The sequence below is a fragment of the Mytilus edulis genome, chromosome 2 (assembly GCF_963676685.1).
Source record: "Mytilus edulis chromosome 2, xbMytEdul2.2, whole genome shotgun sequence".
NCBI lineage: Eukaryota > Metazoa > Mollusca > Bivalvia > Mytilida > Mytilidae > Mytilus > Mytilus edulis.
The window spans coordinates 5,263,272-5,277,010 of record NC_092345.1 but is presented as its reverse complement, the minus strand read 5'-3'; the positions used below and the strand labels follow the sequence as shown (position 1 = coordinate 5,277,010).

Sequence of the window (13,739 nt, the reverse complement as noted above, 5' to 3'; positions counted from 1 at the left end):
TGGGGGCAAAATAACTACACGTGAAAGGTAGCTATATAGGCTAGTGTGAAAAATTCGCATATTTGTAGCTATGTCTTAACAAATTAACTGGTACAGGTCATTGGCTACACATGACGTATAAAGGGAGAGAGAGGAACTCAAACTGATGTTCATACATGTACATGAAGTACTCGCTTCTTAAAACTCGTTATGGTCAATTTCAGAAAATCCAATAGTTTCCATGAAACTTAAACATTTTGCAAAAGTTATAATGACAAAGAACCACACAAAACTGTTTATCCTGTATAAACAGCAAATGTCAAGTTCCAATATAGACAATTTGTTCATTAACTACACGAAACACATTAAATATATATTGAGCACCTGCCTCCTAGCAACAAAATGCTAAATGTCAGTAAATACATCAGCTGATTAACACTTTTAAGCATAGGTTTGCAAAAACATCACACACGAAGATACATTCTCCTTGAAGGATAAGGTCCGGTAAGGGCTACCTTTGGCCTAATACCGGTATTCTAGTACGTCTAATGAAAGATGTTTGACATTTTGTAAAAATTGAGTAGATATAAGAAGATGTGGTTATGAGTGCCAATGAGGCAATTCTCCATCCAAGTCACAATTTGTAAAAGTAAACCATTATAGGTCAAAGTACGGTCTTCAACACGGAGCTTTGACTCATACCGATTTATTACTTGATGCATATGCCTTGCATTGTAAAAAAAACATTTATAGAATAGAAGTATTCTACTTTTCAATAATATCTAAAAGTAAACATTTTGAAAAAAAAATTGAAAAGAAATGCTATATTGTTTGGCCTACTCCTTTGTCAATGGTTCTTGGAAATTCCAGTTGAATCAAAAACAAGGAAATATGATGACATATATTACCATAACAACAATGGACCCACTGCCATATATACTCTGACAAATGGATATATGACATTTTTCAAAGACTGTTAAAACGATCTTACGAAACCATTGCGCTAAAAATTATTAAGAAAGATAAACGGACCCTTTTGATTTCACCGAGTGCAATTATAAGGTTATGATTAAGAGACTTTGAGCTGGCAGATCCATGACTGAGCTCAGAATCCATTAATAAGACATGCTGATTTCCTTAATAAGTTCAGATTCGTCATTAAACCACGGGATGAAAAATATCCTTTAAAAAAATACTAGATACGCCTCATGCTTTCCAGACATTTATTAGATCTTTGTTAATTTATAATTAATATATGTACATGTTTTCAAAATCACCCGTCCTCACTTTTTAGTACAGTTTGTGTAAAATAAGTTCATACACACTTATATTAAAATTGAGAATGGAAACGGGGAATGTGTGAAAGAGACAATAATTGTTTGTTTTGAGCAAATATTTATTCATTTTTTAAATACATAATACCACGTTTACTCCAAACCAATATGTATAAAACCGGTTGTAATATCTATATACTAGCTCCAATTGTTGTCTTAGCAATTATAAACAAACCCTTTTAAAATCAATCCATATATGGATAAACCACATATTTGGCTTTTCTCTAAGTTAACGTAGACACCTCAGTTTTCAATTAATAACAATTATAAAATTATCAAAATATCTTTTAAAATGTCAACATTGAAGCAGTTAATTAAGTAGATTTTTTTGCAGATTTAAATAGCTTAACAAATAAAGGATAATCTCTTACAAGATATTTATCCCAATCTGATTACTACTTATATTACATTCAACGTTTTAAAATTTTGTCACCTTTGCTGTTTATTTTTTCATGCAAAATCCAAAGTGACCAATACTAGTATGTGTGTAAAATCGCCAAAGGTGGAGCAATTAACACTCGTTAGTGTGTGACATCACAAAAGAAGCAGAACCTGTTTTTACAGTGAGTGGGTAGTCACTTACATGTCACCATATACTCGGGTGTTCCACATCACAGAACCTCACTTTTACACGGTCTCGTCAACTGGAAGGTTCTCTCTCTGCTGAAAAGGTAGGATAATATTTGATTTTTTTTTAATTATTTTATAAGCTGTTCCTTTATAATGTTAAGTATAGATATATGTTATGGGTTTATAATTGAGAACATTTACCTTCGTGCAATTTTTTTTAAATGCCGGTACATGTCGGTGTTATATTCTTTTAAAAAATGTGGTTATTATAACTTCATATTTGGTCAGAATTTTACGTTTTTTGTTTATAAATTTCATGTACAAAAGTTTGTTGTTTGATGTTTCTATCCTTATTTGAGAGTAAAACATTGATTGAATCTCATTTCGAATTTAGCGCTTAAAAATGTGCATAAACGCTGTTACAGTCTTATTATATGATAGAAAAGAATTATTTACCCTCAAATTAAAATCGTTATTCAATCTCCTTATTACGGCACGGAGAGCACGTGCAGTCATAGATGTTGAATTTTATTTGGAAATTTGTGTATTAAACCGCGTGATTATTGTCACCCAATCAAATTAACGCAAATTTACCGATGAAACCTCTATCTCTCTTGTAATTATTGCAAAACAAGTTTACAAATCTATAAACAGTTACACCTTCATGCGACCAAGTTTACAGGTTTGAGCCATTCGCGCTAACATAACAATCCCAATTTGGATATTTTGGCCGAAATGGTAATAAATTCACAAATCTCATTTTTTATGAAACTTAATAACTGCACTTTGGGTATCAAGTTACTTTTCAAGAGACCGAATAAGTTTCTGGAATACCCCCCCCCCCCCAAAAAAAAAAAAAAAAAACAACAAAAAAACAACCCCAAACAAACAACAAACATCTTATTGGGAATCAGTCTAATAAACAATCTAGGTATTCACAAAATTTGTAAACAAAAACTTGAGGGTTTGGCGTTGGCAAACAAATGACTTTCATGTTTCAGGAAATTTAAAACTTAAAATGCGTTTATTTATCTCTGGCATTATATGTGTAAAATGTACCCCGATGCAAAAGGTTTGTCTGACAGCCAATTTAGCCAAATGATCGACATAAAACTTGTCTTTGGAGGCTAGTTCCAACTTGATTAATGAGATTTCATCATCGAAAAGGGCATTACACGATACTCGTTGAAACTCATGCTAAGGACGGTTGATTTGTGTTTGCTAATACATCCAGTGGCAACTGTTTCATGAAATAATATTTCCAGTTAGTATGGAAAATGTCTTTTACATCTTTACATATCTGGCCGACTCGGAACTGTCGCTCAACTATACAAATTCATCTTCTCTCACATGGTTTCAACTTGTAACATTTCATAAATAACAAATTATTTCTGCTTATTTTCATCAAAAGTTTAAGGCAACGTAGTTAAAAGTTCAAAATAATAATTGGAAAGAAGTAGCTGATTATACCTAACTGTACAATCTGATATGAATACAGCTTAGGTGTGTGTTCTACTCTGAGCTTCATTAAAACAATTTGGAAAAAAATACTGTTTTACAAAATATACGCTGTAATACAAATTCTGTGTCTATGCTTTGCTGATTTATTAAATGATCTTAAATCAAATCGCTCTGAATACAGTCAAAACTGCAACCATGACCGTTGTAATGCCCTAGCACTTAGATATGTAATTGAAGTTTGATGCAAATTCAGATTTTATGAAATAAGTATACTTCTCTATAGCAGCAAGGAGTGTATTAACAATATTTTAAACGAGTTACAGTACGTGATTTTCAATATTCTAAACCCATTTAGCACATTTAAATACCCAATCGGTCTGTATTTATTTTAAGTAAACTATTAAATACCCGGGGCGTTTTTTTCTTCTTTAAAAGTTCAAACGCCTTGTACATAGCGATGAAAATCTCCATGAATAAAGTAATATGTAGTTTACACACCGAGACAACTCAATCACACACAGATGATGTCTTAGTCGCACATAATCATTTTTCATTTTTCACAAGATATCAGAGTAAATGAAATGGTTTTTTTTGTGTGAAGAGAATAACGTCAATCGAAATTTTGTTTTTAACTTGGGGGGGGGGGGGATTCAAAATAATCGCCTTAATAAAAATAGCTGTTTGCAGTTATCCAAAAGGGCTATATTGATTTTATGTTCGCACCTTTTGGCAAAAATAACTAGACATAACAAAATCAAATTTCACCACTGTCCCTCTGAAAAACAACAAAAGAAGCGAAAACCATGTAATTGAAGTTATGTGTAAAAATGATTATGCAATATCGATTTGCCATTACAGGAACATGCACATATGAAATATATTAACAAAGTTTAAAAAAAAAGGTCCAATTTGGTAGTAGGTCACATTCGTGAAAAGGGAAGGGTATTGTAGTTACGACATAAGGAACATATCCGATATCATCTGTGAAACGGTAATTCCATAACGGTCAACCAACTCGTGATGGCGTACGTAAAATTTACGAAAGGATGATTTCAACTTCACCATTCGAAACTCTTGGTTTAATAGCTTCCTTGTGAGCAGCAATCCTATATAAGGTACATGAAATATGGATTCATAATACCCCCTCTTTTTTTGTTAAAGTTAAAAGGTTGTTCCCTTTTTCAAAAGATGACAATGTTTTTTTATATTGACAGAGCGTAGCATTTATGATTACCGAGATATATATACGGGTAAAATTTGAACTACTTTAAAAATGAAAATTATACTAAAAAAAATAATAAATATCGATTTAAATAGTTAGTTACTGAATTAGTTGTAACTGAATTTTTCAGGGTCACTGACTTATCACCGATGGATTCCACAGTATCCGGATTTGCCCCTCGGGCTAGCCGCTTTTTCATCCTACTCGCAATATTCATTATACAAGCAGCAGCTCAAAGTAAGTATTGATATAAACCCATTTCAAATGTATTTAAATGACCATAGTACATTTATATTTGAAAATACGATACAATCATCATGAATGGGGAATGATTGGTTTTAGGTCGAGGTTAAATTGTTACCCAACATTTGTACTTGACTACACTTACTACTAAAATTTAAACCTGAAGTATGCAGGGACAATGTACAAATTATCGAATTAACTTTGAGCAAATAAACAATAAAATAAAAATTACTATAGGCGAATATATCGGTCACCTGTTATCTTTGTATAAATTGCAATATATAAGCTCCTGAAAAACAAAAACAAAACACAATTTATTTCAATTGATCAATATGATACAGAAACAAGCATCACATTCCACTGAAATATGGCACCTTAGTTTGTGAACACTTTTATTACTCAAATCTTTTCATTATCCAAATAAAATCACAGTTCAGATGACGTCACTTCAAAGTTTCAGGTATTTAATGTTGCTTGAGCAAAGTAGGCAAGACCTCAAACGCGAAATTTGTGTAGACTTTGCACACCATGTTTATTATATATAGTGCGAAGGAGCAATTCATTACTATTTTCCATTTCATTTTAGCCCCACCAGGTGCTTTTTGAGTAATTTATGACCAATTTAATTTTATTTCAGGTCCACCAGGTGCGCCTATTATTACCGCTCCACAAACAATTAAAAGAAATGACCAGATTACTCTGACCTGTACTGTTAAAGGAGGTTCCCCACCCCCATCAGTTAAATGGTTGAGGGACGACATTGTCATCGATGAAACGTTTACCACCACACAAAGCGCCGATGGACCTATAGTAGTTAACACGTATTCATTCGTGGCAGATGACGAGGAACATTTGGAAGTGTTCGAATGTCAGTCTGACAATGGTGTTTTACAGAATCCTCTATCCAGAACTATATTCGTCGAAGTGTGGAGTAAGTATGCAGTAAAACATTTAACATGCGTGAACATGAGTACATCAGATTTGTTTTTCTATTATAAGTCTCAATGTAAAATTACGCAATAGGTTCGGATTGGTATCGTGGGTCCAATGTATTTTACTATAGGCCCGAGGCAGAGATTCAATGAATTGTATCAAAGGTATAAAGGAGAGGTTCGGATTGGTATAATGGGTCCAATGTATTTTACTGTAGGCCCGAGGCAGAGATTCAATTGTAACCAAGGTATAAAGGAGAGGTTCTGATTGGTATAATGGGTCCAATGTATTTTACTGTGGGCCCCGAAGCAGCGATTCAATTAATTGTAACCAAGGTATAAAGGAGGGGTTCTGTTTGATATAATGAGTCCAATGTATTTTACTGTAGGCCCGAGGCAGAGATTCAATGAATTGTATCCAAGGTATAAAGGAGAGGTTCTGATTGGTATAATGGGTCCAATGTAATATACTGTAGGCACGAGGCAGAGATTAATGAATTGTATCCAAGGTATAAAGGAGAGGTTTTGATTTGTTTCATTGGTCTGAGGTTTTTTTACTGGAGGACTGAGTGGGAGGTTCTAATGTTTACATGGGTATAATGAATCGTATCATGGGTCTGATGTATTTTACTGTAGGCCTGAGGCAGAGGTTTTAATCTTAACAAGGATACAATGAATTGTATCGTGGGTCTGAGGTATTGTACTGTAGGCCTGAGGCCGAGGTTCTAATCTTTACTTTGGTACAATGAATTGTATCAAAGGTCAAAAGAGGTTCTGATTTGTTTCATTTTTCTGAGGTATTTTACTGTAAGCCTGAGGCAGAGGTTTTGGTCTGTAAAATGAATCCAATGCATTTTACTGTAAATTTACGTTCCCTGAGGACTGCACTTATAGAATTTGTTTTAATTTGACCTTTACCATCACATACGAGGGTATCACCAGCCCAGTAGTCAGCATTTCTGTGCTGCTGACATGAATTATCATTGATATGGTCATTAACTAATTACAAAAAATTTGAATTTTTAAAATACTAAGGCTTTTCTACCTCAGGAATAGATTACCTTAGCTGTATTTGGCAAAACTTTTAGGAATTTTGGTCCTCAATGCTCTTCAACTTTGTACTTTATTTGGCCTTTTTAATAAGTCATTTGTAGACTAAACGCGCGTCTGGCGTAAATACATAACTTAATCCTGGTATCGATGATGAGTTTTTTTAAACCTCGATTTTTTTCGCATAATTTAAACGGATCAGTTGAGTGTATTTTACTTTATTTCAGGACCCCCTACGATGCCCGTTTTAGTAGGTCCAAACGAGGTATTACCAGGAGCACAGACAACATGGACTTGTACTTCAATGGGAGGATACCCTGCACAAAAAATGTCGATGAGAATTGGAAATAATGTATTTACTAACGAACTTACCACAAACACGGCATATGTGGCTGCTACCGAGTCTTACACCGTAACTGGAACCCTTTTATGGGCCCCAACAACAGCGAACAATCAACAGACATTGTTTTGTGATGTGACCCACGCTGAAACATTAAGCACCCCACAGACAGTCAGCAAAGTACTTACCGTAAGATGTAAGTATGAACTTGTTTTTATATTATTTGTACCGTAAAAAACGAAATACATAAGTTTTAAAACAATCGTTCTCAATTAAGACTTTAAAACTTCATGGCTTCTTTGAATTATGACTCATGTTTTTTTTATTATGACAACTAGAGTACAACCGCGACATCGCGGGCTTTTAGGGCGTAGTTTAAAGAGGAACAATAGGGAGGTCCGATAACATGTTAACAACGCCTCGATTTGGGCAAAAACAGTTAACAACAAATGCAAAAATGCTGATAACAGTTAGCACAGTGGGTTGAAAACTGTTAAGTTTAAATTTATCTCGGATAACAGTTAACCTGTTTTATGTTGTTAATATAACCAGGTATTGCCCCCTCTTTAAAGTATGTAAACTGTTGTGGGATTTTTTTTGGTAAAATATTTAATGACTGGAGAATTTCAGGAAAGTTATCAAAAGTCATTGAAACTTAAGGACGGGACTTTTTTTTTGCATTTTCTATTTACTATGAATATAAATGTGTTCGGGAATACTTTGTACTGATTCTATTGTATTCGGGAATACCTTGTACTGATTCTATTGTATTCGGGAATACCTTGTACTGATTCTATTGTATTAGGGAATTGTAACCTTGTACTGATTATATTGTATTCGGGAATTTCTTGTACTGATTATATTGTATTCGGGAATTCCTTGTACTGATTATATTGTATTCGGGAATTTCTTTTACTGATTATATTGTATTCGGGAATTCCTTGTACTGATTCTGTTGCATTCGGGAATACCTTGTACTGATTCTGTTGCATTCGGGAATACCTTGTACTGATTCTGTTGCAATCGGGAATACCTTGTACTGATTCTGTTGCATTCGGGAATACCTTGTACTTATTCTATTGTATTCCGGAATACCTTGTACTGATTCTGTTGCATTCGGGAATACCTTGTACTGATTCTGTTGCATTCGGGAATACCTTGTACTGATTCTGTTGCAATCGGGAATACCTTGTACTGATTCTGTTGCATTCGGGAATACCTTGTACTGATTCTATTATATTCGGGAATACGATTCTATTACATTCTGGAATATCTTGTTATGACTATAATATTGCTTTCGGGAATACCTTGCACGATTAAAATTGTCCTATTCATTGTTATGTTCTTGCATGACATTAGAATATGCCTTAAGTTATTGATGTTGACTTCATTTTACTTATGTGTGCAGATTGAACATCTTTTTTGTATGTTATCGTTTCAGCACCACTGGCAGTCAATGCACCAAGAACACTGTACGAACCTACAACAGGCCAGACTATAACCTTGACATGTCAGGTGACATCTGGAACGGCCACGTCGATCACCTGGTACAAGGACGGCCAACTGTTAAACCTGAATGCTAATTCAAGATTATCTGGTGCCAGTCCTGGAGCACCTTCAATGACCATCAGCAACGTACAAACCAGTGATGTTGGCAATTACATATGTTCAGCTTCCGATGGATCTGCAACGAGAAATACAAGTACCATTACTGTAACACCAAGAGGTTTGTACAGTAATTTAATTTAAAGTTACTGTTTTCCTCGTCCATTGAAAGTATTTGAACATTAAATCAATGGTATATTTTTATGTCGGATAATCTATTTATAATCTTTTCAGTACCACTTGTCCAACATCATACAGATGTCTTTTGCAGGAAAGTCCAATTCTTATAAAAAAAAATAGAAGGCTATTTTTTCGATTATTCTAAAATTCGCTTCCATCTTTTCACTTACACAAGTTAGACTTTCTGCCTTGATTATTCCTTCATACATCATTACTGGTATACACCCATTCACAGCTGACTAGATGTCTGATTACCTCGGATCGTACACGCTGGTATACATCCATTCACAGCTGACTAGATGTCTGATTACCTCGGATCGTTCAGCATGATATTTTTCACATGACCCACACTCATGAGCTTCCTGATTACGTATCGATTTTCATAATCGCATTCTTGACTAAATTTTCATATTCATGGGCCATCAACTTCCAGTTTAACCAAACTCTAAGACTCTTATTTATTCTGACACTTAAATGATCATGAATGAAAATTTCGTTGCAATTTTTTCTCAAGAATGAAAATTTCGTTGCAATTTTTTCTCAAGAATGAAAATTTCGTTGCAATTTTTCGGATTTGGTCTTACTATAAAATTTGGTATCTAGTTACTGATGCTGCATTACAATGTGAGAAGTTTTCAAGTTCATTGTCAACCAACATCATGTTTACTGAATAAATGTAGCGGTGGTATTATTTGTGAGAAGAACTCGCAGTACATCTTCTAATACACTTGTATATTTATTATCATGTTTATTGTGTTTTATTTTTCTAACTCCATTTTGTTGAGTGCCCGTAGAAAAACTCTTAGTTCAAAATAGATGTTACAAGTTATGACATGTTTTACTGCAAACTTCACTTGTGCAATTTGTTTTAATAGCATCTCCAACACAGCCAACCCTGGTTGGTCCAACCTCGATGACAGCTGGTTCTTCTGGTACCTGGACCTGTACTTCTATCGGAGGCTTTCCTCTCCAAACCATGTCTATGAGAATTAACAATGTGGTCGTCAACAGTAATGAACTCTCCATAAACTCCCAGTATAATTCAAACTTGAGGACCTACACAGTAGTGGGAACATTGAACAAGGCACTCAACATGGGACACAATGGACAGACGCTCTTCTGTGACGTAACCCACCCACAAACACTGACGTCACCACAGACAGTCAGCTTACCATTAACAGTTAGATGTGAGTACCCAGCACTTGTTTCACTATTGTGTACTATTTATCACCATTTACTCTATTTAGTCATTTTTCTTTCGTTCGTTCACGAAATCTTGCATATAGAATGAAATTCAAAACAGTGTGGCTGTGGCCATTGATTGACACATTAAATTCATCCATTGACTGGGACAATTTACGTGTTTGTCTGTAACGACCACTGTTAACGACGTACCTACGATAGATATTTAAACTGTGGGGTCACCAAAGGTTTCTTAACGCCTTTAATTATAAAATAATTCGAAAAATTAATCAGGAACAACCTTTATGTTTTGATTTATATAATTGGTAGAAATCAAACATCGTGTTATTTCTGATTAATTTTTCGAATTACTTTATTAAGGTGTTGAGAACCTTTTAATGTGCCACACTGTTTTGAATTTCATTCTAAAAAGGCACTTTGTTTTATGAAGAAGTAATTTTTATGCTTTTTACGAACTCCTTGAACAATCATTTTATGACAAATTAATATAAAAAGGAATGCAACTTTTACATAAAAAGATGTGGCTTTCAAATATCAACATCTATGCCGTTTGTGTTACTTAAAGCTGCTGAGGCACACAGTGGTTGCTGATTTGCTGTGTACGAGAATCCAACTAAAATAACTAATTTTGATCTTCATTAGGTCTTTTACATTTTTGAACAATAGTTTGAACCTTTAGTGGTTGTCCACACCAATCTATTAACCTATGTGTAATCCAAACATCGGACATGGCTTCCGTAATTAATAACTGAATCTAACATATTGTTTCTATTTTCGTTCATTACTGACTTAAACTTCTCAAATAAATGCCTTCTGATATAACACGAGGTTTGAAATATTTTGGATTTTTTCAAGAGTAACTTGGACATTGCACAAATGGTTTCCCAGTCTTGTCCTAACCTAGCGCCGGAGTTTCAATAGACAATTTCAGCACATAGTAATAAATTGGCTGTTTGTACTTAAATATCTACTAATGTAGAATAGTGTAAACATTTATAGTAAAAAAACTATAACCCCCAATAAACATGTCTTGTCAGTACATATATTTGTTTGTTGCTGCGTTTATACCATTATAAATAGAGGGGAATTCCAGACTTCGTGTCCATCATTCTGATTATATTTCTTGACCTCCGAATCACTTCGATACTGGTGATATTTGTAAAACCAAAACAAAGTCCGAAGAACATATCCAGGTCAACGCGATACGGCTTACGTGACTTATTTAACAAAGAATGATCCGCGTTCCCGTCCTTGTCCACAAAATGGAAAAACGCATGCAACAGCTGTCATTGATAACGAGAAGTTCCCAGTTTTAAATTTTGTTATCTTTTAAAAAATAATTTTGGATTGAACTGCATTAAGATTTAAATCGAACACCAATTGTCAGAATATTGATCTTGATGTTCGACGCGCTTATTTACAGCTCCCTTGGCAGTAACCGCACCTACAACATTCTACAATCCCGAGGAGGAAGAAGATGTCACATTGAACTGTATAGTTACCACAGGAACAGCCACAGGAATAAACTGGTACAAAAACAATAATCGCTTTACTGTGGGCGCCAATCAACGGTTTTCTGGAGGTTTACCTAACTCCCCATCATTGACAATCACTGACGTAGAAATTGCTGATGGTGGTAATTATATATGTGAAGCCACAGATGGATCTGCTACAGTCAGAACAAATTCAATACAGGTTACTGTTAGAGGTAAGATAATCCAACTATTTATGTTGTTTGTAACGTAAAACTTTTGTATTTAAAAAAATAAATTGTTTATTGTTGCACAATTCTTTTAAATCTTTCAAATAAGTCAATTATATTATTTAAGAAAATTATTTTGTTCACGATGTTAATTCTCCTTAATTTCAGTATTGAATTTTCTTTTTACAAATTTCGAAAAATACGCACGCATTAGTCAAAATAACTCAATTTCAGTATTAGTTTATTTAAAAAACATTTTCAAAATGCATTCTGTATATTGTATTTGATGTTTTACCCCTTACAGAAAGACCTTGGTTGGAATATGACATCATTACCTATGTCCTTGATGGCTACAACAAACTTATCCGACCCAGAGATCCAGTTATCAACGTAACACATTCTCTAATCCCTAGAGAGATATTTGAATTTGTAAGTAAAATTATGTTTAGTAAGCAGCGAATTATAAAATTTTTCGTTGAAGATCAATTCTTTTAAACTTCACATTTTATCCTAAAACCTGTTGACATCTTGCACTTTATTGGCAGTGTCAGTCTTAGTTATGAGTCAACTAGTTTTCGTCGTCATCTTATTTCTCAGTCACTTTTATTCGCTCAGTCACTTTTATTCGTTGTTCTGCAGTTTGCATAAATTGTGCGACGATTGTATTATTTTTATGTGCGTTCCTCTGTGTGAATGATAGTGTGTTTGTGCTGTATTTCTGTCACGTAGTGTGGACATTTCACCGATATTGTTAAACAATGCATAAAGCGGGAGGTTTAGCTAGCCATTAAGTCTGGTTCAAGTCAGGAGTATAGCAGTTGTTATCAAATAGTTCATTTCTATGTAAGTTAGCTGTTTTGGGTGTTAATTTTTAAGTTCACTTCAGTGTTCCTGTTTGTTTGTTTAATCTTATAGTTTATGGGTTTCCTTGGGTTTTATTTTGTAACTGGGATTTGTTTTGTCAATCAATTCATGAACTTTGAACACCGGTATACTATTGTTGCCTTAATTTATTTCATTTTTAGGCGTTATGTTTCTTTTTAAATAATTAAGAAGTCCTTTGTAAACTTGAATAGTATGAGTCGTTGATAGTATAGTCAAACGTCTATGTTGTCATGTAATGTGGAAAGGTCTACAATGGCTTGTTTGATGTTATATAATGTGGAAAACTAGATGATGGCATGTAGTTATGTTGATTTTGGAAAGCTGAACGGTGGTCTTGGTGGCATAACGTGAAGCCCATACGATGGTTTGCAGATTTCATTGTGAAAGGCTGTGGTTGTAAGTGTGAATTGTTTAAGGATTGTGTTGGGCTGCACAAACTGTGTTAAAGGCTTTTCGATGGACTGTCGGTGTGTATTGAACATCCTTCGCTGCTGGCCTTGATGCGTATTTTGGAGGTTTGTCGATACGTACTTTTTGTCCTTTTGATGTCTGTATGATCGTTGTCTTGTGGTCACTTATACCGCATCGCATTATGTACTGTTTGATATTTGTCTAATGGTCAGTTTTACCATATCGCATAACATAGTTGTGGAAAAAATAGCTTGCACAAGAGTTGTGAAAAGACTGGCCTAATTCTCCCCATTCATTTGATATTAAATTTATATTGGAAAATGTACTTGTTTGCTCACAATGAAAACTTTGAAAGTGTGTAAAAGACCGATTGGTGCAAATGTTTGATATAATACTTCTAATAAAATTCCGATAAAGACCATTTAGGCATTTACAATTAATATTTAATTATTGAGCGAGACATAAATTCCATTTATAACTCTTCACGGCCTTGTGCTTTTTATGATACCAATCTCTCTACAGACTTCAATTTTTACGTCTTTAAAAAACTTAAATTTCGTTTTATCCCGATGCAAGTTGATTCAACATTTTTAAAGGTACATTTGTACCTGTTCGTCTACCG

General features: G+C 34.2%; 1 protein-coding gene across 5 annotated transcripts in view; it reads left to right on the top strand.

Moving 5' to 3' along the window:
- Positions 1–1,844: 1,844 nt before the first annotated feature.
- Positions 1,845–13,739, top strand: part of LOC139511287 (basement membrane-specific heparan sulfate proteoglycan core protein-like) — a 29,400-nt gene continuing 17,505 nt past the window's right edge. For all 5 annotated transcript variants that reach the window (XM_071297905.1, XM_071297904.1, XM_071297908.1 and 2 more), the window contains exons 1-6: positions 1,845–1,984; positions 4,697–4,803; positions 5,447–5,740; positions 7,019–7,327; positions 8,573–8,857; positions 9,792–10,103. In XM_071297905.1, the coding sequence (XP_071154006.1) occupies positions 4,716–4,803; positions 5,447–5,740; positions 7,019–7,327; positions 8,573–8,857; positions 9,792–10,103 (1,288 nt within the window). In that variant the 5' untranslated portion in view covers positions 1,845–1,984; positions 4,697–4,715. The remainder of the gene's footprint in view (positions 1,985–4,696; positions 4,804–5,446; positions 5,741–7,018; positions 7,328–8,572; positions 8,858–9,791; positions 10,104–13,739) is intronic.